This window comes from Theobroma cacao, chromosome 6 (assembly GCF_000208745.1).
Source record: "Theobroma cacao cultivar B97-61/B2 chromosome 6, Criollo_cocoa_genome_V2, whole genome shotgun sequence".
In the NCBI taxonomy this organism is placed as follows: domain Eukaryota; kingdom Viridiplantae; phylum Streptophyta; class Magnoliopsida; order Malvales; family Malvaceae; genus Theobroma; species Theobroma cacao.
This window is the reverse complement of record NC_030855.1, coordinates 7,314,698-7,341,743: the sequence shown is the minus strand read 5'-3', so window position 1 is coordinate 7,341,743 and position 27,046 is coordinate 7,314,698. Positions and strand designations below refer to the sequence as shown.

The following is a 27,046-nucleotide window of genomic DNA, read 5'->3' as shown; positions in this document are numbered from 1 at the left end:
GCCGGAAACAACTGGTAATTGTTTAAAATGGAATGTTTAACAACGATTGCTCACAAGAAAGGCAAGAAACTGATACGTAAGCCTTGCGGGGTTCCGATTGGCATTTCGGGTAATGAGTGTCAATCGGGACGTCGCGACAATTGTCATGAGCCAAAGGAGGTTTCGAGTCGTGACAACCATTTTAGCTACAACTGGAGCAATCATTGATGTGAAGAACGGCAAGATAACTTTCAAAGTTGGAAAGGAGATAGTCCAGTTTAATATATTCAATTCAGCTAAGTATCCTTCCTCTACAAAAAGTTGCTATATAATGGATATAGTTGATAGAGGTAAAGGTAAGCCTATTCCACCACATTCAATCAAGCAAGCACCAACTCTTAAATCAAAACCACCACTTTCCATTGATCTTGATTTTGGGGTTGGACAAAAAATAGTACTCTCTAGTTTATACCTCCATCTTTTACCATGGCAACTTCTACCATATTGGTGAAAAACCTTTAAAATGGTACAGGTTTTGTCTTATGGCTTTATTGAGAATTTTAGTACGAGCTTTCAGGGTTAATAAACAAAGTGTCAAGCCATATGTTGTGGATGAAGAAATGTAAAAAAAAGGGACCATAGTCAAGCTAGTGACTATAAAAAAGTGCTTCTTGAAAAGCAACCCAAGCTTTCTACAATCAAACAAAAATAAAGTTATTTTTCATAAATTTTCATTTATTTTATTTTATTTTTTAATTAATTTTTATTTCTTTTGCAATTAATAAAAAAAATTTTTGCTCTATCTCACTCTCCCACAAGACTTGGTGACAATGATGAAGATGATGAGAAAGAGTAAAGACTCTCTCCATTCTCAAGGGTGTACTCTTTTTCCTTTCTTTTTCTATTTTTCTAACATTTAAGACAATGTTAGCTTTAAGTTTAGGAGGTACTTTTAAATTTTTAAGCTTTGGTTTAATCTTTTTGCATTTATGTTTTTAGGTTTTAAGTTTAGTTAGCATGTAAGTCATTTAATTTTCTGCATGTTTTGAGTACTTGAGCTAGAGTTAGTTGCGCCAATTTTTTTGATTCACTTATCCAATGATGAAACCTAGTTATTTTGTTATCTTTTGCTCTTAGTAAATGTGAATATTATTTGAGTATTGTGTTGAATTCTTATTTTAAGCATCATTGTTAGGTTGAGATTTCCCATTAATTGAGCACTATGTCTTTGCTTCGAATTATTGTGAACATCTAGAGAAAGTTTATGTCAATGTAAATTTTTGAATTATGTTTTGAGTTCTAAAATTTGTTTGATTCTCTCTCGAGGTGAAATCCTAAGCTATACTTAATTAAGGAAATGATTTAGGCTATCTTTGGATCGACTGAGCCTTTCAAGCTACCTTGTTATATTTTTATCCTTAGAATACCCCTTTGAGCCTAATGTAACCTTTTCTTTGTTTAAACCCTTAATTTTTAACCTAGATCCTTACATAAAAAGTTTCAGTTTTTGCATCCCTCAGTTTTAAGTGCATAAGTCAATTTAGGAAATGTAATGAGCTAGATAGTGAAGAAAAAGGTAGTCATGATGAACAGTGATTAAAATCTCAAAAGCATGATTGTATTCATCTCACTACCTAATAAAAGAAATAAGTTTGAGGGTATAATATTGAGAAGAGAAAAAGGGAAGAAAAAGAAAAAAATGAATGACGTGTTGAATAAAAGAAAATTTTGATGAAAATAGGGTGTACTTGGTAAAGGAAAATAAAGCTCTTTATAGGCTCTAGAATGACTATGTGCTTAGGGTGATTTGAGCCACATTAATATCCCATATCCTATCTTGACCCGAGTCATACATTACAAGCTTGATAAAGACCTAATGATACTTAATTTAATATTAGTCTACGTTAGTGGAGAGAGATGAAAAGCAAACCTATGGAACTCTAGTATTAATTTAAACTTTGAATGTGTATAAATTTATCCGAATTGTATAATGTTCTTGGTGAAAAGATTGTACACACATATAGAAATCCATCTTAAGATGAGCTTACATTTGAATTGAAACATGATATTGATTAATATTTATTTGTTGTTTAGAGTTGAGAATGTGGATTAACTTATGAGGATATTAAAGGTGAGTATTGAGTTGGTGCAATTTATTTCTAATTAAGTTGTTTTCTTAATTTATGCTATTTCATTTTAGTTTATATTTTGCTTGAGAACTAGCAGTTCATAAAATGGAATAAGACAAGAATTACCGTTATGACTCATTCCAATATTAAAGGTGATTATTGAGTTGGTGCAATTTATTTCTAATTAAGTTGTTTTCTTTATTTATGTTATTTCATTTTAGTTTATGTTTTGCTCAAGGACTAGTAGTTTATAAAATGGCATAAGACAGGAATTGCTATTATGACTCATTCCAATGTTTGATTGGTAAAAATAGTTTTTGACTAACAAAAGAATAGGTGATAAAAAGAGAAAAATACCTTTTATTATAATATTTTATTTTTAATTTAAAATATTTATTTTTTATAATTTATTAAAAATATTAATAAATTTTTATTAAAAACTTTAATTTGATAAGTTATTTTTATTTTATTATTTTTCAAAATATTAATAATTTATATTTTTTTAAAATATTAACAAATTAAAGTGATTATTTTATTGTATTCTTAATTCTTTATTTTTAAAATATTAAAATTTTATATATAAATTTTTAATTTAATTTTTAAATTTAAAATATTATTTTTTATAATTTATATTTAAATTTTTTATTTTTTATTTTAAATTTTTTTTTCTTTTCTTTCTTCTAGATTGGCCAAACACCAGAGATGTGGTTGGTGTAATGGAAAGTCATTCTGGCACTCCCTGTGGCTTGATCTTTCTTTTCATTGTTGTCATCATCACCCTTTGCTATCCTTTGATGGTGGAAGAAATTTATAGCAAGGAGAGAGGCATATTAAGAAGAGAGGAAAAAAAAAGGAAATGAGGGGAAAATAACTTTTTATATGGTATGGTTAGTAATTTTTGAAATTGAGTAATGGTATTTTTGTCCAAACTTTTTTTTACCATTCTGAAAGGGATGGAATAGTTAATACCAAGAGGGGTCAATAATACTTATTCTTTACTTTTAAATAAATTGATGATGATGTAACATGTTAATGTGGTACGATAACATAATCATATAATATTTTTTACCTTCTACATCAACGTCATGTGAATATAAAATAACAAAAACATTTTGACTAATGAAAATTAATCAACTATTAATCATAAAGGTTTATTTACCTCAAAATAAAATTATAAGAATTTAATTAAACACAATAAAAGAATAAAAACTTATTTGAATTTTCATAACTAGTTCAAAGACTTTTTCAAGTATTATACCAAGAATAAATGTCACCTAGGATTAGAACCAAATGAGTCCTAAGATTCCCTTTTGGAAAGAATTGCAAAGTGTTTTATACCAAAATTGTAGTATAATATATTTGGAATACATTTTCTATTTTCATTTTTTAGAAACTTTTTAAAAATCAATTTCATCTTCCAAACTTTTTTTTGTGAAAGGTTTAAAAAATAAAAATTTATTTTTTAATCATCATCACGTCAACATAGTTTTAAAAAATTCAACTACGTTCAAACCAAAATTAATAATTTTTAAAAATACAAGAACTCAATTCGTATAAACAATAATAAAGAAAATTAATTCTAACATTTTCTATATAAATTGAAGATTGCATCCTCTTTCTACTATTATGTTCTTCCTTTGGTTTGGTTCTTTTTTAAGTTGGATTTTATATTTAAGAGTTTGCATATTCAGCTCTTTTTAATTCATTTGAGAAATCTGAATGAAATCATTACAAATGTTCCATAATAATAAAAAAAATAAAAACAAATGTACAAAGCAGCAATGGTAAAAGCATGAGTAAAGTGAAGATGACAAAGGAAACAAAGTCTCTTGTTCCTAACAAAGCCACACCACACAATGCTGGAACATTCCAAATGGTAAACCATGGCAACCCAAATTGACCTCATAACAATTTCAACAAAATGTGTCTTTGAAAATACATTACTTTACACAAATTATCAACATAAAAGTCAAGCATTGTGTCACACTAGATTGGAAATTCATTCCCTAGTAAGTCATCAATGGTTTCCAGCCTGTCATTGCCAAAAAAAACAAAGCAAAACTGTCATGTCAACCACAAATATACTCAAATACCTTGTAATGTTTTTCTTCTTTCTATTTAACAATATCCCAAATCTTTCTCAAACACATAAGAATGCCCCCAACTGCACGAACCCATTCCCATAACAACAGCCTTCAAGCCTACAAGATTAAAATATATCGGCAAAGAAACCTGGAAAAGCTATACACCAAGTTAAAATGATAAGAAACGCCACCCAGCCTCTCTTCTCATGTTCTACTGCAATGTTCACCATCATACCACCTTACCACAGCCACCATTGTTGCCAAATATTAATAGAAAAAGGAAGAATAAGAGAACAAATTTTAAAAGAGTTTGTAGCTGAGAAAAAGTTTACAATGCACATGGTACTAAACGGGTATGGCATCATTATTTGACGTGTCTTCACATCTCAATACAATACCCTCAAGGCTAGCTGGGAAGACACATTTGGCCCATTGGCATCCGGTTGTAATTGGCTCAGGTGGAGGAACAATCATAAGGACATTGTCATTTCTCTGAACAACCCCCATTACACTAACTGTGCTTCCTTCCTTGATATACCTATAAACATCAAATTTCAATCTCAAAAAATTTTACAACATGATCAGAGTTTTTCAAACCAACTTATCCTAAGATTTGGGATAAGAAAAAGAGCTTTAAAGCCAACTCATTCAACCATTCTCTACACAATGCAGACATAATTGCATCTCATATGCTTAGTGCTAGAACTATGAAGCTCTCAACTTCAAGCACCCCATGATGACTCCATCAATTTAATTGATAATGAAATTTCAAAAGATACAGGTGTCCATTCGATGGACTCGTTTATAAACAGTATAACCTCAGCAAAAACCACAAACTGGCCTAAGTTCAATTTAAACTTTCTCACCCCAACCCGGAGCCTTCACTCTCCACTAAACAACCCTAAATTTCCATATTATTTACTTTCATAACTACATTCAATACTTAGAGGAGTGGTGGATCAATTCAACTATAATAAGTATGATGCTGCTGCATAAGACAATTCAACGATAACCAAGTTAGATAATTTATATCCCACATCAATCTAAACTGGATGTACATCTTTGCACTACATCTTTGCACTAGGCCACCTTACTTCAGGCTCACTCTCCATCCCAGTTTATGGCACATAAAGACATTGTCACCTAATCCTTACAACTGGAGAATATAAGGAAAGAATAGTCATTTTGAAAACAATGAATTGTAGAAGATAACTTCTCAAAATTTGAAAACTCAAGAATTAGCCCTATTAACCATCAGTCAAATAGGGAGACCCTCAAGATACCATTCATTATCTGCAACATAAGCACTTAATATTATGGCGAAACTATGAATAGAAGAGAACATTTACCCTTCTTTCATGCGCATTACACGGTCATCACTAGAAAGGTTCCTTTCTCCCAACCACCTGATGAACTCTGGAGATAACGCTTCATTGGCTGGGTTGACATCTATAACAATTGAGTCATCCACATAAGGAGTCACCCTGGCTCCATAGCCCGTTTTAACCAATGCTCTCAACCCAGATTGGAAATCAGAGATGTAGAAGTCAACTGCACGCCTCTGTCAAAATGACATACACAAAAAAGGTTACATTTGAAAGTATGAAATCTAAAAGCACAGATAAAAAGGTTTTATCCTCCAACAAATTAGATCCCATGATGATGGTGTGCAAGAAAGACATGATGACAGGTTATCCATCTTCTCAGAAACATGCAAACAGTAGTCACTTTTTTCTTTTTGCTGAAATATATAAAATTAGTTAAGTTGATAAAAGCTTCTGGACTACTTGATGAAGCATCGTATAATAAATTTGATAATTCGAAATGCGTAAGAAGCCTACAGATCAATACAAGACTGAACAAACGGGAAACAAGACACAAAGTCTTTCAAAATATCACAAGTGATAGTGAAGAACGAACTCATAGATAAAACAATGTCCATTAAATGTCTATGACAAAAGACTCAAAAACTATTAGGCACGAAAACTTTGGAAATAAAAGTCATCAATTTGACAAAAGGGAATTAAAATATACATAATAATAGGGACATAATATCCAGCCATAGACAACATATAAACACAAGTTTCAGCACATCTGCCCCAATACAACTGTAAGCAGAGGGCAATGTACCACTTCACAGCATACTTAAGCCAATAAAACCTTGTTCCTTTTCACTTTTTGGGAGAGGACAAAATCCTCAGCAACTTGAAATTTAAAAATAAGGGTAAGCCTTTCTGTGAAATGTAAATTACAAAGAAACATGGAAAATAACATTTTCATAAGAATTTGGGAAAAAATAGAATAAAAATTAACAATTCAATTACTCACTTCCAATAATCGGAGCCCCCAAGTAAAACGACGATGAGTAGGATTAGCAGCTTTGGAATCCCATCCTCGATACTCATACAAACTAGTAGATGTATACACACATCTTGGAACTTTCTGGAAGGAGGACTCAAGAGGCACATTCCCACATGTTACCACCTTCAAAAATTACAACCACACACTTATCGATGTCATCTACACATTTACAAGCAGATAAACTTAAATGATACCAACAAAAACCACAACTAGACAAGCATAAACGACCTGTAATTCAATTTTCAATAGTTAGAAGATCTGCAACAGTTACAGGGGATCATATGTACATAAAATTAATGCTTTTTGATCCAACAGGTGTGGCCCTTGGCAATTACAATAGGACCTTGAGTTGCAACATGATATCAACTTAAATTATATTTTTTATTAATCACACTTCAAATTGTTTAGATCATATAGAAGGAATATTTTACATAATTTAGGTTAAAACAATCCTTAAGGGAAAATTTATGATTGATAAATAACTATTTAAGACTACCTGGTAACTACACAGGCTTAACCTCTTTCTCCACTTTCACAGTCCTAAATTTTTCCTAGTTAGTAGTTAAAATATATGAGTTATTTCAGTTAGAAAAATAAGTATTTTAACCACCACCTCAATTCTAAGGAATTTCATTTAAGGACAGAGATTACTCCTAAAACCGTTCTGCTAGTTTCTTTCATACACTTTCGGTTGTATAAGACAAATCTTATTTGCAAAGTTGATCCTTTATACAAATTTGTCAGAGCTAGATAACTCTCTAAAAATTTCAATAGCACAAACCCCAATGATCAGAAAAATAGAGTTTTAAAGAAGGGAGGACATAGAGAGTGACAAAAAACCATTAGGAACAAAACGTACAACACAATCAATCTAAGCCTTTTCCCACTACATAATCAATTTCCAATATGATCCATATATAAAGATTCAACAAATTTCATGATAGCTGTCAACTACTTAATGCAACCCTTGTCCTTAATCTTGGCTTAGGACCAATTATAAGGGAACCCTCAACAAAGGCAGTATTTCACAGAGGGAGAGAAACGACTGTCAGGATTTTCAGAATAAATCATTGGAAAAACTGGGATGTTCATGTGAATGTGGATCACTAGTTGCTACTAGCAATTATGAAAATATCATATCAAATCATAAATTAAATCACATACCCCAGAAATTTTCACGAATTGCCCATTCTTTGCATTTCTAAGCTCTGCATCTGGATAACGAGCAATGAAACCCATAATAGCTGTTCTCCCCCAACAGGAGTTCCAAGCAAATAATGCAGCAACAGCACCGAAAAGAACCACAACAACAATAAGGAGAATGGCATTGTGAACTGCTCCAAGAATAAAACCACCAGCAATGAAACCCATTACAAAAAGCAGTATCAGTGCCCATAATATTGGTTTTGGGAAGTTCCTCTTGAAAGAAAAGTCATCATCTTGGCTGAGAACAGTCACAGCCTGATTATGAACAGCAGAACCTTTCACTTTCATTGATCCCATTGATTCCAAAGGACCAGAAACTTTCCGAGGAGCCCCAGAGGAATTTAGTGGCCCGGAAGAGATGGGCCCAGATGTAATGAGGCCAGTTGTGGGGAGAACAGGAGGAATAGGACCAGAGTTTTGGCGCCCACTTGGTGTTACTCCCCCAGATTGTGGGCCAGATGATTTCTTTACAGGATCCCCATGTCTATTCAATGGTCCAGAATTTGACTTCTTTACTGAGGCTGAACCAGACATGCCTCCAGTGGCACCCGGACCTGATGTGGTATAGCCTGCCCGAGGCGCTGCATTAGGCATGATTGGTCCAGAATGTGAAGCAGCACCTCCAAAAGATCCAGTCCTTGAAGGAGCATTATTTATAGGCCCAGATTTCCTGGACTTAGAACCATCCATGGGGATATCAAACATTTTCCCCAATTCTCCTGACTTCTTAATATCTCCACCAGTATAGGGCATGGCCACTGAGCTCATGGTTGGGGTCCTTTCTTTAGGCTGCTCTGGCCTGCCTGACACATAAAGCCCATTGCTGAGCTTATGAGATGGGAATCTGGAACCCATCTAGCTTCCTAAATAGAATGCACCAAAATATCACACAACAACTGCTAGCACTATGTGGACGACAAACTCAAAGCCCCCCTGAGAACAAAGAGCACCTTAGCCATCAGAAGAGTGGTTTATTCCAATAATTTCAGAAATATATATGGACTTATCACAAACTAGGCATCAAAGGTAAAGAGCCAACTCTCACACAAAAGAGGTAAACCACAGAAAGACATATAGCAGTAGAAAAGAGAACATAAAGTAATCTTGTACACAATAAAAAAAGTATTCAAACAAATTCCACTACTATATAGAAGAAGCATCAAAATTTCAAAATGTGATGTCATCTTGGATTCTTGTTTGTGAGCATGCAGGGCTTTTAAGTAACCAGATAGATTTTCATCAGATCTCTGATACAGGGTGGGGCACAATAATGAGGCAGCAGCATGGAAGATCACACAGAAGAGTAAAAATGAAAGACAAGAAAATCATTGATCCAAAATTTCAACGAAGCATGCAATGGCAGAAACGAGCAAATTCAATTAGCAGGATCCAATATGATAAGAAGGACACATTACACTGAACATAAGCAACATAATTAAAGCACTGAATGATAGGACATGATTAGATTCTTCGCAAACCATTTGCAAAGGAAGGTTCATATGATCACAAACAGTCTTATAATCAAAATAAACTCTGTCAAACTCCCAGTTCATAGCAATTTACAAAGAACACTTCCATTCTCACAATTTAAACATTCCTTTGTTTGCCAAATGATCAATAAACAGAAACACTACATAACATCCAAAAGTTCAACAATATCTCTGAGTAGTTTGTTAGGCTTAATTTACTGGAGACTATTGCCTTATTGTATTATCAGAAGCCAAGGGATCAAAGATAAATTTATTTGTCAAATCAAGCAAGTAAACCACAATAGAAATTGTGTCCCTGAACAAAGCATCCACAACAGTGACCAACTCCCAATCTTGCAATGCATGGACTGATTTCACATTTCAGCACAGGTACCCCAATTGGATAGATAAGAACTGCCTAAATGAATGGATCCCAGAAAACTGATAATTGAAAACATTGGTAATCAGGAAGAAACAGCTTCAAAAAGTGACCAACAATCAAATGGAGAACTGAAGTCTGAAGCCCCACCCCCTTGTTTAACTTAGTTGAGAAAAACTGGGGGAAAGAAGGGAAAGAAAAAGCTAAAGCTATTCAAGAAAAGAAGATAACCTTATACTAAATTGTGTGACACCCAACTGCAAAGGCAACAAATGTCACAGCTTAAATCAAACACAAGGTCATAATTATACTTACAAAGTTAAACAACGAAATAAAGCAATACAAACACTCTTCACACTTCAAATTCACATTAGGCATAATTTAATGGAGTTCTAGGCAGTAGGAAAATTATATACAATGATCACTTGTAAGTCAGAAAGCATATGGTATCATAAAAAGCACAGAGAGAGAGAGAGAGAGGAAAACAAGTTCACAAACTAGCCATCTGTTCACCACATTCCACCACCTAACCAATTTAAACACATCATGGTTTCAAATAAAAGTCAAGAAAAGACATAGATCTGAAGGCAGAAGAAGAGAAAGAGAACTCAGTTGCAGTGAAAGAAGGCTGAAGGAAGGCCTTTTTCTCTTGTCCTATTTCACAGTTTCTCAGGAACAATAGAATCAATCAAGTCAAGTTACTCAGATTTTGCAAGAAGATCATCATTGCAAATCTCCATAAAAGTTAACAAAAAAAAAAGTACCATTTAAGTTATCTACTACCCAAAGAACCAGAATCAATCACAGAAATCATAAACACTAAGCACACCAAATGAACATTTCAACAAAACCAAGGAAAGAGGTGAGATCCAATACTTGTTCATGAAAAGCTCCAAAACATGAGAAAGTTTAAGATTCAATATTTCCTTTTACAGCATTTTCTCATCAAAAACACAACCCAAAATGGGAATGCCTAATAACCAAAAGATGTGGACTTTCACAACTTTCTAATTACGAAAGGTATCATACAAAAAAGACAACCTGCTACACTCACCAAACACCTGAAGAACCAAATTTACAACCCAAATCAAAGAAACAAAGCATACTCTGTTCCCGTTTTTAACCAAAAAAAGATCAAATGAAGGAGATCTATACAAAAAAAAACATATATCCCCAAGCTAGATGAGCTCAGTTAAAGGAACGTTTTCATTTTTGTTTCTACATACAGCTCAAAATATAAGATTTAACACATGAATATAAGATTTCACTTACATTTTGATTTTGTCAAAAACAAACCAAAACATATAGCGTTTGGGTATCAAAAATGAAAACATTCCATTCTTAACTCCCAAGAATTAAAAGAAGCAAATTTACAGGCTAAATCACAAAAACAAAAGATACCCAGATCGCCATTTGGAGTACAAACCAAGAAAATTGGAAAGATCTGAGAGATTTCTGATGTTTTGTGGCAGTAGAGGACAACAGCAGAAAGGAACTAAAGAGTTGTAAAAATGGCAATATATGTAGAAGAAAAAGGTGAAGTAAGAACATACCTGAAGTAAAAGAAGACAGAGTTGAAGAGGAAATGAGGAGATTTGGAGACATTATAGATATTATAGGAAGAAAAGAAAATCAAACAGACAGACACAGAGAAGAGTCGTTCCAACAGCAAACCCGCACTCTCTCAATAAAAAGTCCAAGGTTTAGTTGTTTTCTTTACTGTTGTTGTTCGTTGTTTCTTTCTCTCTCTAAATATCATAATACAACAAATTTCTTTATATATAATTTTCCTTTTTCTAGTTTCAGCTGTCACTTGAGAGAGCCGCAACTACTGGTAGGTTGTCTCGTCTCGTCCGGCTAAAGCCTCAAAACTCAAGCAAAAATCATTATTGTTGAGATAATCATACTATCAATATCAGGTTAGAGCTCAATTCCTAATATAATATATCATTCTTTTCTCTGTAAGTTTTTTTTTTTTTTTTGGAAAGAGATGGTGTTTCCTAATTTTTGTCTTTTACTTTGAATTTGAAGCAATTTATTTATAATTGTTAGGACTGGGGCTTGAAGCCCGAATGGTTAGAGGCCCATGATGCCCTTTTACAGGCCTAATTATTGGTGGCGTTTGGAGCAAACAGCACGTGCCTTTAACATCAAGGTATTGACCAACAATTTCTAAAATACATCCACTCACGAGGTATTATTCACTTTCGGTCTTCACAGTTTTATCTTTTCAAAGAAGATGTCTCGTTTGAGAAAGGGGCAAGCCTTTGCTTATAAGATAGATTAATCTTTAGCCATTAGCAACTGTCTTCTGTTTCTATATATATACCCTTTGATCTTGTTTGCTTTTAATCGTGAGGCAATTTCTGGCTTTAATTGTTCTTTTGATGTTGTGTTAGGTTTATGATGGGGATGTGGTTCTATGATCTGCTTTTTCAGTTCTTTGGGTTTGAATCTCTGGTTACATTGTTCATGGTGTCGTAGTGCTGTTATTGCTATAATAGCTATTATGTTCCAGGCAATGTGCCCTGCTTGAGTGTGGATTGCATAATGCCTTCTTGGGTTATGATTTGGATGTGGTTTTCTGGGTAGTAGTCTGGTTCTTTTCTCAGCTAGAGCCTGGTAATGTACGTAGATGGTGTATTTTTGCTCAAGTGCTATTTTATAAATTATTTATGCAAGCACAATTCAATTGAATATTTGTCGAGTCCCCTTCATATCTAATTTTTTTTAGGCTTAGCTGGATTCATCTCTTACATCCCTTAATAGTTAGATTAATGTATGATTTCCAAGTACCTTCAAACACAAGCTCCTCCACTCTTAGCATACAATATTGGTAAATGTTTCCTCTTTAGAACTTTGAATTGCCATTGGTTAATTTGTGTGCCAATTAAAACCCTGTATGATAATATTAGGTGCTCTATTGATTTTATACGTGGTTTCATAAAAATTGAATTTGAATTATGAGTGTTGCTAGTACAAAGTGAGTTATCTTATAATATTATGCGTTGATGATAGGATTTATATATTATAAATTTATGTTTATATGATTGATTTTTTGAATGAATTGGGTTCAAAGAGTACAGTAAAATCTGTCACTCGAATATTCTGTGAACCTAATCGACCAATCTCAAATTGAATTAATGTTGAATTTGTTGTTCAAGTCTATAGAATGCATGAGTTGTCCACATTAAAATATTTCATCTATTATACGAGTTGTCGAAATTGGGTATGTTGGTCATGTCAATGGAATATGCGAGTTTGGGTTGAAGGAGCACAGCATAATCTGTCACTCGTAGATTCAATGAACTAGACTAATTTATTTGGGATTATTTAGCAAGTAGGGATTGAGCATATTGTTGCGAATTCCCTATTTGTTAAATAATCTCGAATAGGTAAGTCAATTTATAGAATATACGAGCTATTGGTATTGAAATCTTTGAATGGAAAATAGATAAGGACTACAGAATGAGTGCTCTTGCAAAACATGTGTTCTATTGTCTTTGCATGTTTTTTATTCAAGATGAGTCCTTCTATCGAAGGTTAATTTTCATTTTCTCCGATTAGCATGATTCTTCAATTTCATTCCCTTTGTTCTCATGGTATTAGTATGTAAGATTATCTTTTGAGTCGACTAATAATCTACCTTGTCAGTTGATGATCTTCCTTCTCGACTAATTGGCTATTATATTTCTGAACCACACTTATCAAATATGATCAAATTGAAAGGAATGGTCTTTTCAATGTAATTATATTTGATAAAAGAGGTTCAGAAATAGAATATTCACAATTGAAGATTCTCCATCGACTAAGAAAGTATCTTACATACTAATATTATAAACATAGGGACATTGGACTATTTTAACGTTTAATGAACTTGGAGTCTAGCGTTCAGCAGATTCTCAATTGAGGGATGTGGTTGGCAATTCGCGCCGAATCTTCATCAAAGCAATTGGTGAACCCTTGTGACGAAGGGATGATGTTAGTAGATAAATTTGTATGTTTTTTTTTTCATTTGGATTCTTCATATACTTGTACGCTTTTGACTTTTTTATTTTTAATTGATTGTAATAAAAATAATACAATTTGTATTCATGTTTTTATTAATTAAAAAATATTTTTTACATATTTCTAATATTTAAATTATTATATATGTATTTTTAATTTTTTAAAATATGTTTTAAAAATTAAAAAAATACTTTTTAATCTTTTTACCAATGGAATTAGGGGTTGTATTACTAATTGAAATAACATTATCACCAACGAAATAATAACAAACTTCAACAGAAATAATCAATAGGGTCTGTTGGTAATTTTTATGGTAAATTATTGACGAAAAACACCATCTAGAAACTAATCAATATGGACCAGTGACGCAGGAGCGTCAAGGATTGTATTTTATTAAATTTAGTTTTTGCTAATTTAGTTGATTTAGGATTTATTTTCTTTATTTTATTTAAATTAGGATTCTTTTCTTATTTTTATTTTAATACTTTTAAGAATTAGTATTTGATTAGGATAGTCATGTTCTATTTAGGAATAGAACACCTATTTTATTTAAATCTCTTATTAATTATTCTAATTGTATTAGATAACTAGGAGTAGAGTTTTATTAGGATTTGGGCCTATAATACTATAAATAGGACCCTTAGGCTTAGTTATGAGACATTCAGAATTGAGAGTTAATAAATAATATTTTCTTAAGCAGGAGTGCTTATTTCTCTAGGCTCTTTTAAAGAGTAAGAGGTTTTAATATCTTTGGCCTAGCCAACCAAAGTGGGATTTTGGCTATTTTTCACCTTAGTGGGGTTTTCAACCTTGCCAAGATTGGTGATTCACCTTAGTGGGGTTTTCAACCTCGCCACGATTGGTGTTTTTCATAACGCCTAGGTGCCTTTACAACGCCCCGGCGTCAACCAGTAATGCTATCGGTGGATTAAATGCATTGCCAACTGACAATCCAACTGAATACTCCGTCAGACATTTACCAACAAATTAGATGCATTGTCGATCAATTATTCAACAAAATATTTCATTAAAGATTTATCGTAGGAAAACTTAGTAGTTTTTTGAAGTAGCTTTACCAACTAAGGTATTTTTGACTAAATTTTGAAAAAAATTTCTATTAGTAGGTTGTCGGTAATTTATGTTACTGATGGAATTTAATCCTTTATTGACAAAAAATTTCATCAGTGAAAGCATTAATTTTGATGGTGATATAGATGAACCCTAATTAAAGGAGTAAGGTCATTATACCTTCAGGCCTTGGAGTCAAGGTTTTCAACCACAATATAATCCTCAATATTGAGCTTAGGTTGTAGCAAATCATTTTTTTAAAAAAAAAGTTGCAACAAATCACAAGTTATCAAGTTGTACAGCTTCCAATGGTGATCCATACGAATATTTCTTATAAATAACTCCTATAGACACCTCATTTTGTTTATAAACGTTTCTTACAAACTATCATATCCCATTTTATGATGGAACATGATCGATGCATGAACCTAGACAGGTATAGCCTATTAGGCCGAAGCAAGCTTCTTTAACGTTCATCTTTAAACAATCATCAATGTGAAAGCATATACAAACATCTATAGGCATACAATATCAACTCATGCATACCATTATACACAACATTACACATATATAGAACTTCTTAACATGTTAGTGTAAGTGCAACATTTCGTATATTATCAGAGTGTCACATTTTTAGTGCACCATAATATTTACATGTCTCAACACCCTTGAATGTCCATATAGGCACTTGAGTCACTTTACACATTTAGCATAACATTCATAATGTAATATGCCCCAACATTTAACTACACTATGGTAACATACTCATAATCCATAAAACATGTTTCATAGTTTGTAAACATAAACATAATATAGATTGACTCGTCAGTGGAACATGACTCAACTCACTAGGCATCAAGAGGTTGCTAGACACCTATAAATACGAATTGAACGGATTACGTCTTCGTGACACTAGCTACTAGCAAAAGAGTTATCAATGATTCACTTACCAATGAATAGCTTAACCATTCCCTCTACCAAACATGCCATTAGTACTTCAAGAATTGCTATGATCTTCTTCTCCGTCACCTTCAGTACATCCTTTCTTGGTATAATGCCTTTAAAAGCTTTTACACTATTTAAAAAAATTCTAATAAGTTATTATTCTTCTATTACATTCAATCAAACCTCTATACATTTATTTTGAACTAAACAAGTTCTTATGATTAATAATTGACTAATTGTTGTTAGTTAAAATGATATCTTTCATTTTATGCTCACATGAAGTTGGCATGACATTGGCTTGGAAAGTGAAACTATCATATTTTCATATAATTATGTCACATCAACATAATTCGTCACCATCCATTTTGATACATCAACATGCCATATTACTGCAACATAATTGAACGTCACCATTCATGCCACGTCAAAAGATGACAAGTGTCGATTAACAATAATTAGACAATCTTTAATCTTAAGAATCTATTTCACCTAAAATAATAATACAAAGACTTGATTAAACATAAGAAAATATAAATGTTTAGTTAAATTTTTTTAAAAATTTAGGAACTTTTTAAGATATTATGCTTAATTTATTTATAGATTTTTAATTTAATAACTTTAATGGTCAATTTTTCTTACCACATTTCACTTCATTGTCCGTATTGTTTTTTGTTAAGCACATTTTGTCCCTTCCTTGGTTTCAATCTCATTGTTATCATTGTTTTCAATCTTACCACTGTCAATTTCACCGTGATGTCGAATAGAGCCTTACATTAACATATTTTATTAAGTTATTTTTCATTTTACTCCACCATTGTTTTCAATTCTTATCATTGTCATGGGGCCTTACTTTTTAATATTTTTTGTTAAAGGGTTTTTCATTTTACTCCACCAACACTTAAGGCTTTGTGTCATTAGCCTAAGGGTTTTTTTCATTTTTATTGGCATAGTATCTAAAAAAAATTTTAATTATTTTAAAAAGTTGAAATAAGTCTTTATTTCTTTATTATATTTAATCAAATCTTTTTATTATTATTTTGAATTAAATAAGGTCTTATATTTTTATTTTGAACCAAAAAAATTTATGAGTAATAGTTGACTTAATCAAAATGTCATTTATCATTCTATGTCACGTGACGCTAACGTTAAATGCTAAGTGATGATGTGACATGTTGATTTGGTATGATGATATAACTATATGGTATTTTTTACTTTTCATATCAACATTATGTCAAAGTCACAGAGGTATAAAATGTCAAGTAATATTTTGACTAATAATAATCAATCAACCATTAGTCATAAAGATTTAATTATTTGACTAAAAATAAAAATATAAAAACTTAAATAAATACAATAAAAGAATACAAATTTATTTAAATTTTCTTAAATAATTCAACAACTTTTTTATTATTTATCTTTTTTATTTTACCTATACTTCCAAGAATTGACAAAATAAGCCGTGAATGGTGGATGATATAATGTGGAAGTATCCGGCAATGATGTGTTTTTCTAAGTAGTTAAAGCATTTTCTTCTCCAAATGTAATGATTTTTCTTTAGACTTTCCAAAATACCCTTTTTCAACTATTTAATCTAATTATGAATTACCAACTATAATAATAATAATAATAATAATAATAATAACTACAGTATTACTTCATTATTTAAACCACTTTGCATTATGTAGTTAAAAAAAATAAAAAAGACAAAGTGACAAATAATGGTAAATAGAAGAAGATCCCTAGGGCTACAAGAAGGCTTTGAAGCCAAATGAAGTTGAAAAAAAAATTTATTGTAATAAATTTTACTTTAATTACTAGGTCTACTAAAATTAATTGTTGATTAATTATTGTAAATATCTCACCAAATAAAAATAATAATTCTTTCTCATTTGATCTGATCTACTCTCCCATAATCAAACTTGAGACTTTTAGGAAGAAATTCCAAGTTCTAACAATTTTAGTGTATCCTCTGATAGGTTGCTTAACAATTCAACCCTTGAGAGATGCCAATTATGAATTAATAGTGCAGAATTGAGTGTGAACAATTTGCTTCTCTTTTATCAAATATTCCGTTAGTAATACACCGACAGATTTTTTATTGATAAAGTATATATTTTACTCATTACATTTTTTTAAATCATCATTTATCATTTTAAATAATTTTTAATTATTATATAAATAGTGTTTACATTTGTATATAATAGTATTAAACAAGGATTGAAATTCAATTTAAGAAATATGCATAATTGCTAAACGAAATAACGCCGCAACTTATTTTTAAATTTCTATTTTATTATCAATATTAATACAATTTATTAAAGTTTTGAATTAGAACTTTTTAATTACATTGAGTTACTTTTATTAAAAATGTTTTTTCCTTAATTTTTATAGTATGAAATAATTCATTGATTAATATTACAAAATTTGAAATTATTTATACTTTAAAAATATTTGTATTTATATATAATTATTATAAAATGATAAAAGGTAAACTCTAGCTACACATGACACAATGTGGTTTTTTCCCCCTGAATTAGTACCATATGGATTTTTTTTTCTCAATTAGAATGTTGTGAATAAGTTCTCTTTCCATAAGGAGTTAAGATGTTCATTTCATCTAGTAATATTATCAAAATAGCCTTAAAAATTAATTTATCTATTCTTTTTTTTTTTTGTAATTTTTATTAAACAAAATGAACAACTTAATCTTTTATGAGAATGAAAATTATTTATAAAATGCTAGTGAGGAAAAAAATCCATAAAATACTAATTAAGAACCAAAAGCACAAAATATCATAAGAGAGCAATTGAAATTAAAAAAAAGTGTAGATATAGTTTAACTAAAAATAAATAAAATAATATTCACATAACTACAAATACTAATATTAATAGTGGAATTAAATTCGTAGCTATAACGGATCAAGACCTTTATAATATTTTATCATAATACTTATCAATACTTTTATGATTGATGGAAAATAATTAATATAATAACTTATCATATATTTTTATAATTAAGTGGCACTGGGTATGAAATTGTCACTGCGACACTTGGAACTCTAAGTCTAAACACTAAAAGATACTCCAAATATTTGTGGATAAAAAGTAATTAAGATTTGAAACGGGCCATTGTTTACATGACAGATACTGATACGTGGCAGCTATATTTAAATAGTTTATTTAAAAAAAATATATAAATTTAATTGAATATAATAAAAAAATAAAAATTTATTGAAAATATTTAAATAATTTAAAAACTTTTTTAAAATATTATTTTCTTTTTCTTTCTTTTGGGTTCATTGATAGGGTAAATTTGACACCTCAACCAACGTGGCTTCAAGCATGGTAGGGCTCAGTCCAACCATAGCGTCCCAAAATAAAACGGGGAAGATGATAAAAAATTAAAATAAAAAGGGGAAGGCAAAGCCTCATTTAGATGGGTACACATCACATATAACTAATTGTGTATAAGTTTGACATATCACATGAATCCTATTGAGGTCTGAAATTGAATAATTATAAAGTTGTAGGGGCAATAACCATAATAAATGATAATTAGGGTAAGATGATATAAAGCCCGGTATGGTCAAACCTTGACAAAGACAAGGGCCCAGATTTATTGGGTTAAGATCTGTAAGGATAGTAACATAGCCCAATAGCTATAGAATTCCCACAACTAACGAAATGCATTGGCCTAGCGTGGACAACAGAGAGTGGTTTGTTCTCTTTCTTTCATATTTATGCGGTAACTTTGTCACTGCTGAGTATTAGTATAATTAATTACAAATCAAACAGCATTGGTTTTTCCCCTTGCTTATCATTTAATTTTGGTCTGTTTCTCCAAGGTTCTGGTCTCTTATTTCTTGTGTCTCTATTGTCTCCTATCTTCAATTTGATTGACTTTGGCTGGAAATTCAACTGTAAATAATCAACCAAATGCTTATGAATATCAAATGATGAAGTTCCTCAAAACATTTGCTGAATGACAGTTGTGAGGTCTGCCCTTCAATTTTTTCTCCCACACGTTTATGGAATTCCCCATATTCGTTAATTTGCTTCGTTTATTTCTTCTCAAATCTTGAAATAGCATTGGATTTTCTGGTATGCTAAAGAAATTAAGAATCTGGGTCTTTCTTGATTTCTGTAATTTTCCGGGAAAGTTGTTCCCTTTCAATAATTGAACTCAGTAAGCTTTTGTTTTTATGCGTTATATGGTTTTTGGTCTGATAGATTCTCCTTTTTCTCATATATTTATTGATGCAAAGAATTCTTGCTTGCTTGAATGATATGGTAGAAAGACGAATTAAAGGAATCAAACAATTGGACAGGGAAAAGAGAGAATACTTTAGAATCTTTGCATTTCTTTTTGATTGGTGTTTGCTGTTATGGAACTTCCCATTGGTTCGCACCCACGTAAAAATTCAGTGGCTAATTTGTTCTAGTTTATAGATATACATCTGGTTTGGAAATAGCCTTTTTTTTTAGTTCATAGTTAAATTTTTTATGGATATTATACAAGTTTTAAGAGCAATTTGGAATGCTGATTGCCTGATATTTGATGCTGTCATCTGGTCTCACGTGTATTGCTGCACCTTGATCTTTCATGCAGGATGTGTTTATGGATCAGTGTAACTTTGTTTTCCTATATTTTTCAGGTTCCTCGGCTATTACTGAAATGCTCAGTAGGAGCTATTGCTCTGGCAATGACCTTATTACTTTAGTAGAGATTCCTTATAATTCGCGATGCAATTAGTATCAAATGATAGTCAAAAGGAAGATATTTTAGAAAGTGAACCCATCTTATGCCAGTCTGATATTTCGCAAAGATCTGAAGAATGTTCATCTTCGTGTGAAATTACAGCCATTGGGGGGGATTCTGTTGTTGTTGATGATGATTTGGAAGATATTAATGTTGATGAAACTTGCCATCTGGTGAATGCAGACCACCCACAATGCCGTATATGCCTTGATATTGGAGGTGGTTACTAACCCCCCCACCCACCCACACACACAGATATATATATGTATATATTTCTATTTGATAAGTTCCCTATCATCACCTTGGATGGTGGATTTTCATTTTTCTGAGAAAACTGAAGATGATTTGTGCAGAACACAAACCATAAAACTGATCTACTTATGTTGAGGCACATGATTACTTTTTTTTCAGGTGATGACTTAATTGCACCGTGCCACTGCAAGGGCACTCAGAAGTATGTCCATAGATCCTGTCTTGATAACTGGAGATCAACTAAGGTTATTGCCTTTTTCTTTGCTGTTTTCTTAGTGTTGGAAATGACTTGAGCCTCTTGTGGAAAGTTCAAGTTTGAAATGCTTTATTAATGAGAAGTTTGGCATGCTCAAAATTTGAGTTCATGTTTGGCTTGTTTAAGTAGACAAGCTTAATTCATGCAATAACATAATGCATTATGTATTAGATAATTATAATGTGTAGCATAAACATTTATTATTATCTTACAGATTCTTATATTATGTGTGTTATCACTGAGGTTGAACTTAAGAAATTTTTTTTGAACCAATATTGAGCTTTGTGAGATTTGTTTGAGTTTATCCAGCCAATCCTGGATACCAAAATTTTACAGAATTTGAGTTTCTAATTGTGATTGCTTGTCAGGTTTTTTAAATACTCCTTAGAATAATGGAATTTTAGAGATATTTAGTATCTCCGTGTTCATTTAGTTTTACAGGTGTAGCTAAAATAAATGCATGATTTTACTGTCTTTATGTTGTAAATTCTGTTTTTAATTTTGATAATCAATACTATTTCTTGGATTTTTTTTTTCTAGGAGGGCTTTGCATTTGCTCACTGTACAGAGTGCAGGGCGCTGTTCATATTACGTGCAAATGTCCCACCTGATCGCTGGTGGTTGAGATTGAAATTTCAGTTCCTTGTTGCAAGGGACCATGCATTCATCTTTGTAATTGTTCAGCTGGTATGATGGTTGACTATCAGATACCCTTTCATTGATCTGGCATGTTTCTTTAAATGTCGATTCATTTGAATTTTTCTGAGGGAGTTATATGCTACTGCCAGAAGTTTAAGAAAAATAAAGTCAGAGCAAATTCTGGGATTATTGGCAAGTTATTTAGTCCTTATTATTTAGTTAACCCTGAGTCTGAAATCATGTTTGTTTAAGTTATTATGCCACTAGTTTAGTTTATTTAGGTTTTTCTCAATTTTTTCTTGCAAGGATACTTTGGTTAATCCTAGATTTACTGGAACTCGGCTGTTGCATCAATCTGTGCATTCTAGTGTGAGTAGAATTAGGTTTTTCAGTTGTTACATGCTAATCCTAGACTTACGTACTAAAAAAGCCCTTGAACAATTTCCATTTATACAACTAAGTCCCTATTCTTTTATTGTACTCAAGCAAGCCTTTATCCTTTGATTTGTACACACAATGGAAAATTAACAGCTGTTAGACCTAATGCCAACTGATATTTTCTATCCACATGGCAGATGACGTAACCACATGGTAGCTGATGTGGAATAGGCCACTTCGCCACATCATATGTCACGTGAACAGAAAATGTCAACTGGCATTGGGTTTGACGGTTGTTAATTTTCTGTTAGGGTTAAAGGCTTGTGGCTTGTTTGGATATAATATAAGAATAGGGGTTTAGTTGCATAAATGAACATAGTTTAGGGACTTTATCATTATTTAAACCTTAATTTAATTGGTTTCTGGTTGTACTATTGATATTTTTTGACCAGTAGGTAGAGTCCTGTTACAATTGGGAAAACTCGTGTGTGTGTGTTTGTGTGTCTATTCAAAGCTTTTATACACATATAACATATCTGTACATTCACACGCATGCTTATATTGTAACCTGACAGTTGAGAGCAAAGAATAATAATAAAAGCCTTGAAAAGTTGTGGCATCATTAAGGTGTGGTTGCCTCCATCTTTAAAGTGTATTTGCTTAGGGAACAGTTGCTGTGGTTGCCTAGGGCTCTTTATCTCTTATTGTCCTTTTGTACTTATTTTATTTGCCTGCACATTGTATGTTGCTACCATGACTTGCCTTGTTTGCTTGAGCACCTTAAGCCTTGAAGTATAGCATTTCACCTTTTCTCACTAGAATATTGAACTCCATACAATCCCTTAAACCTTCAAATACTAGAGAAGTAGTGCTATTCTGAAGACCTTGGGCTGGCCAATCATCCATTGTGTTATCAATATTATTTGAATAATTTATCCATTGCGATGCACCTAACTTCCATTTGTAGCACCCATGATTTTTTGTTGCTTTTACTTTGAAGTCAAACCTCTAGAAAGAACATCACTTCTAGACATGGTGCTCTATTCTCCCATCATTCTTCTATGTGCATACTACAGCAATCTTAGGAAGTCCTTTGTTGCTTGCTGTGTTGCTCAGACTTGGGTATGAGTGTCAGATGTGGGTAATTGTCCTATTTGGGTATGTCTATATTTTTGTAATCTTCATACCCCTGTCTCTTTTGAAGTGGCAAACATTTGTTTGACACAGGCTAGGAAAAATGATGAGTTGGAGTATCAGAGGTTGTTTGAAGTTCATTGAGTCAATATCTTCAATGAAAACGTAACAAGTGTTTGTGCTGTGTAAATTCAGGCAGAATCTGCATTTTTTGAAAATCCATTTGCTGCTCTCGTTGTCTACATTTTACATCCTGGATGTTTTACTTGCACTCGGCTGCTGATTTAATGTTCTTTAGGCAGATCAATTTTGAAGGTCCTTCTATGTTACAAATTTACAACAGACATATAATGTAAATTGAAACCACGCTTTGAACAGATTGTGGCATTCCTAGGAGTGCTGGTCTACAAGTTTTATGGGGAGGAACTAAGAGAAATGTTTGGCTATGATGAACATCCTTATGGGTTCTATACTATGGCTGGTACTGGGTTCTCTTTCTCTCTCTCTCTCTCTCTCTCTCTCTCTGACACAGACTCGCACAAAAGCACTTAGGCATGTACATATGGTTACATACAAGCTTTGTGCTTAGTTCCCCTCCTCTTTTAATCTTTCTCTGGATTAATAAAAATTGCATGAAGTACATGTTTCCATAATCTTTGAATTTCTCATGCAGTGATTATATATGCTTCATTTGTTGCCTCTCCTGTATATGTTGCATAGTGTGATTTTGCAGCATGGTGGTTGAACAGTTTCAATATATTAGTGATTATGATGCTTTAAAACTTCATTCTCTCCTCTGTTCTATTTCTCTCGTCAATCTTGGGTTCAAATCATTAACAAATTAAGCTTAGTTTAGTCCAGTTTCAAATTAATAAAATTAAAGTTACATGAAATTTACTAAATCAATTGTAAAGAAATGTCCGGAGAAGAAAAATATCTCTTTTGGAATTTCTTGCCAACACCGATTTCCTAAACCTCAATAGTAAATGCAATTTTTTTAATCAACTATAAAGGCATGTTACACTGCACAAAGAAATGGAAATTTAACTTGGAAAATATTGTATTTAAATTTAATTTAAGCATTAAGAAAGCATATTACCATGTCAAGTAGGCTTTATTTTTAAATTTTATGGTTGGCTACATGAACTGGGATAAGATAAGAACAACATGCAATATTGAGCTGGAAATTGGGAGAAATGAATAGCGATCATAGAATATCTTTGTACTGTTATGAAACTTCAGGACAACTGATGGTGCTTTCTGACATGATTTTTGATTGAAATCCTTGGTAGAGATGTTAATTTATTGCTTGAACAAACTTGGCGGTTTACACGGAAGGTGAAGGATGTTTTGGTAAAATGACAAGTAATACATTATGGCAGAAGCATCCACTTTAAGGTGTGAGGAAAGCTTTATAGATTTGCCTACAAGGCTTCTCACTTTGTTCTGTGTGGATATTTTTGACCAGTGGAACTTATGCAGCAAAGAACAAGGAAAAACAGTGTGGTCTTTTCTAAATATCATGAGTTGAACTTGGGTTCATGCAACCCAAAGAACCAAACCAAAGAGATTAATATTGGTTGTTTTTGATCCAAACATTTCTTTTCTTACTTGTTGGTAGTTGTGTGTGTAGCATCATTGTACCAATATTCTCTATTAGTTCAATCAGTCACCATTCTGCTCCTTATGACATAGAAGATTGCATACCTGGTCAGCGTGCAGAGTTTACCATCTTGATGTAATACTATCAAAGTAAAAATTTAATGGTATCTACTATTTTCTTCTGCCGTGCAGTTTTAGCAATTGTTTTGGTGGGTTTGCTCTATGGTTTCTTCATTGCTATTATATGTGGACAGAGGATCAATGAACGACATTATCACGTTCTTGCGAAACAAGAATTAACAAAGGTATCCCTCTCGTTGAGCAAAAGATAAAAAAAAAAAAAAAAGAAACAAAGGTGTGCCATTAGATTAAAGGGGAAAACCCTGGTTTTGGTATTTTGTTTTGATTTATTTTCAGGTTTACACATTAGCCATTCAACTTTAAAATTAAAATGGTGGAAGAATTTTGTTTCAATTAAAAGTTGAGAGTGCTATTGAATATTGAGTGTTGCATTCATCAACTTATTTATAGAATGAGCTTCCTTGTGGTTCATTTCATAGTATGTGTAGTGATAATCACATCTTAATTTTGTGACATTCTGTTGCTTTAATCTGATGTCTAGCCATCTCACCCCCCACATTTTAAAAGAAAGGATCCCAGACAGTTCTCACTTATGAATCTTTGGACTTTGTTTATTAATGTCAAAGCACAGAATGTGTATACCACTTCTAATGATGGAAGATCACAATATCAGGAATATGTAGTTGAAGACCGAGAAGATAATAAGAATATCCTGGAATTGGACCCCAGCCATGTGACAGAGCTAAGAATGTTAGGCCTCTATTAATTTGGTAGCCTGTGCATTTCACTTGTTATCCTGGTGAGCAATTTTATCTCTGTACTAATTGATTTTCAGTATTACTTTTCTTGTTCACTAGTACTTTCTCACAAATACCTAAGTAATGTGTCACTCTCCTTGTGTGGATATGGAAGTCTGTTTGGAGGGGTTGGTCGTTGGTACATGGCATACTAAGGTCCCTGACCTTCTGTTCCCATCCTCTGGCCCTATAGTTGTCTAGTTGAGATGTAGTTATATACATGCAATGCAAAATGTGTGTGAATGGAAAGCACGGTGGCAATCAATTAGTATGTATCCAGGTGAGCTGTTTATGAAGCAAGCCTGAAGGCACTTGTTGCATGAGCCATTAATCTTTGAATTGCATGCACACAGGCTCAGTGTCTTTGTATCATTTGAGACAGCTGACACTTCTTAATGCTATTTTTTGCGATGGATAGTGATAGCATGGGTAGTGATAGCACATAGTGTACATAATTTAGTTCTTGTTGTTACTTTTCAAAAAAAAAAAAAAGAAAAATTACTTGTGGTTGCAGTCAGTCTCATAAATTTCTGTCCTATTTGCTTCAGGGTTTTGGTTCATGATTATGGCTGGTGGTATTCTTGATATAAGAATTCAAAACCTTAGCAACCATTGATCCGGAAGTTAGACAAGTTGGGCTGGCTATTTATGTGGAACTGAGCTTTGTGCGTTAGCCTTTCCATCGACTTGGGAAGTTAGTTTGTCCTTTGAATACCTTCATCTGTGTAAGTGTTTGTGCAATAGTCATTGGCTTCATTGGGATATATTTGTTATACCTTTCTGTTTTTTGTACAGATGATAAGAGAAATATGCGAAAATGATTTTTATTATTATTTTTTTTATGTTTTTCATAGTTGCCAAATGGCTAAGTTCTTGATATTACCGAAAATAGGTGTCTCTACATTTATATATATATATATATGTTATCTAAACTTTGATTGATTTTCATTAACAAGGATCATAAGTTATATTATACTTTATTTATATTTATTTAAATGATTATATATAAGTACTTTATGTTCGGAACATTGTATACAACAAATGTAGGTTTTAAAATAATTTTCACTTTATTTATATATTTGGTAATTAATATTAATTAAAAGAGCCTCGTGTTATACAATGGGTTTGGAGAATTTTATAAACACTTGATATTAAAAATTGTGAATCGATACTAACAATTGTGAATGTTGTCATTGATATAATCTTGTCAATTTATATTCGACATAAGTACAAATAATTTGTTCTAAAATGTACAAAAATTGATGCAAAATGTATAAAAATTATTTTACATTTATTAACGAGCACGATGTTATCTGATAAACAGGCAACACTTGATTATTGTGAATTGATGCTAACAATTGTGAATGTTGTCGTTAGCCGTATAATTGATCTTAAGTTTTGAAATGACAAAATCAAATGATCAAAATTTCTTGATTGAGTCTTTAAACAAGTATGAAAAGTTGAAATGGTTAAATTTGCTTGCAATAAAATGGGTTCGAACACTTTAAATTCTAAGTTTT

General features: G+C 32.1%; 2 protein-coding genes across 4 annotated transcripts; one reads left to right on the top strand and one right to left on the bottom strand.

Moving 5' to 3' along the window:
- LOC18595618 (uncharacterized membrane protein At1g16860) lies at positions 3,963 to 11,573 on the bottom strand. Its single transcript, XM_007023657.2, has 5 exons — positions 11,161 to 11,573; positions 7,718 to 8,692; positions 6,521 to 6,676; positions 5,542 to 5,753; positions 3,963 to 4,730 (listed from the first exon to the last, which is right to left on the bottom strand). Exons 2-5 carry the CDS (start codon positions 8,612 to 8,614, stop codon positions 4,538 to 4,540), a joined length of 1,458 nt encoding a protein of 485 aa, XP_007023719.1. The 5' UTR covers positions 8,615 to 8,692; positions 11,161 to 11,573; the 3' UTR covers positions 3,963 to 4,537.
- On the top strand, positions 19,403 to 26,413 carry LOC18595615 (E3 ubiquitin-protein ligase MARCH1). 3 transcript variants are annotated; one of them, XM_007023654.2, is made up of 8 exons: positions 19,403 to 19,617; positions 20,284 to 20,606; positions 20,799 to 20,884; positions 21,436 to 21,582; positions 23,425 to 23,527; positions 24,841 to 24,953; positions 25,361 to 25,528; positions 26,075 to 26,413. In XM_007023654.2, the coding sequence occupies exons 2-7, from the start codon at positions 20,372 to 20,374 to the stop codon at positions 25,493 to 25,495; spliced, it is 819 nt and encodes a 272-aa protein (XP_007023716.2). In that variant the 5' UTR covers positions 19,403 to 19,617; positions 20,284 to 20,371; the 3' UTR covers positions 25,496 to 25,528; positions 26,075 to 26,413. The 3 variants fall into 3 exon arrangements, with proteins under 3 accessions (XP_007023716.2, XP_017979365.1, XP_007023715.1); XM_018123876.1 differs by having other exon boundaries at positions 19,403 to 19,624; XM_007023653.2 differs by having other exon boundaries at positions 19,404 to 19,617; positions 25,403 to 25,528.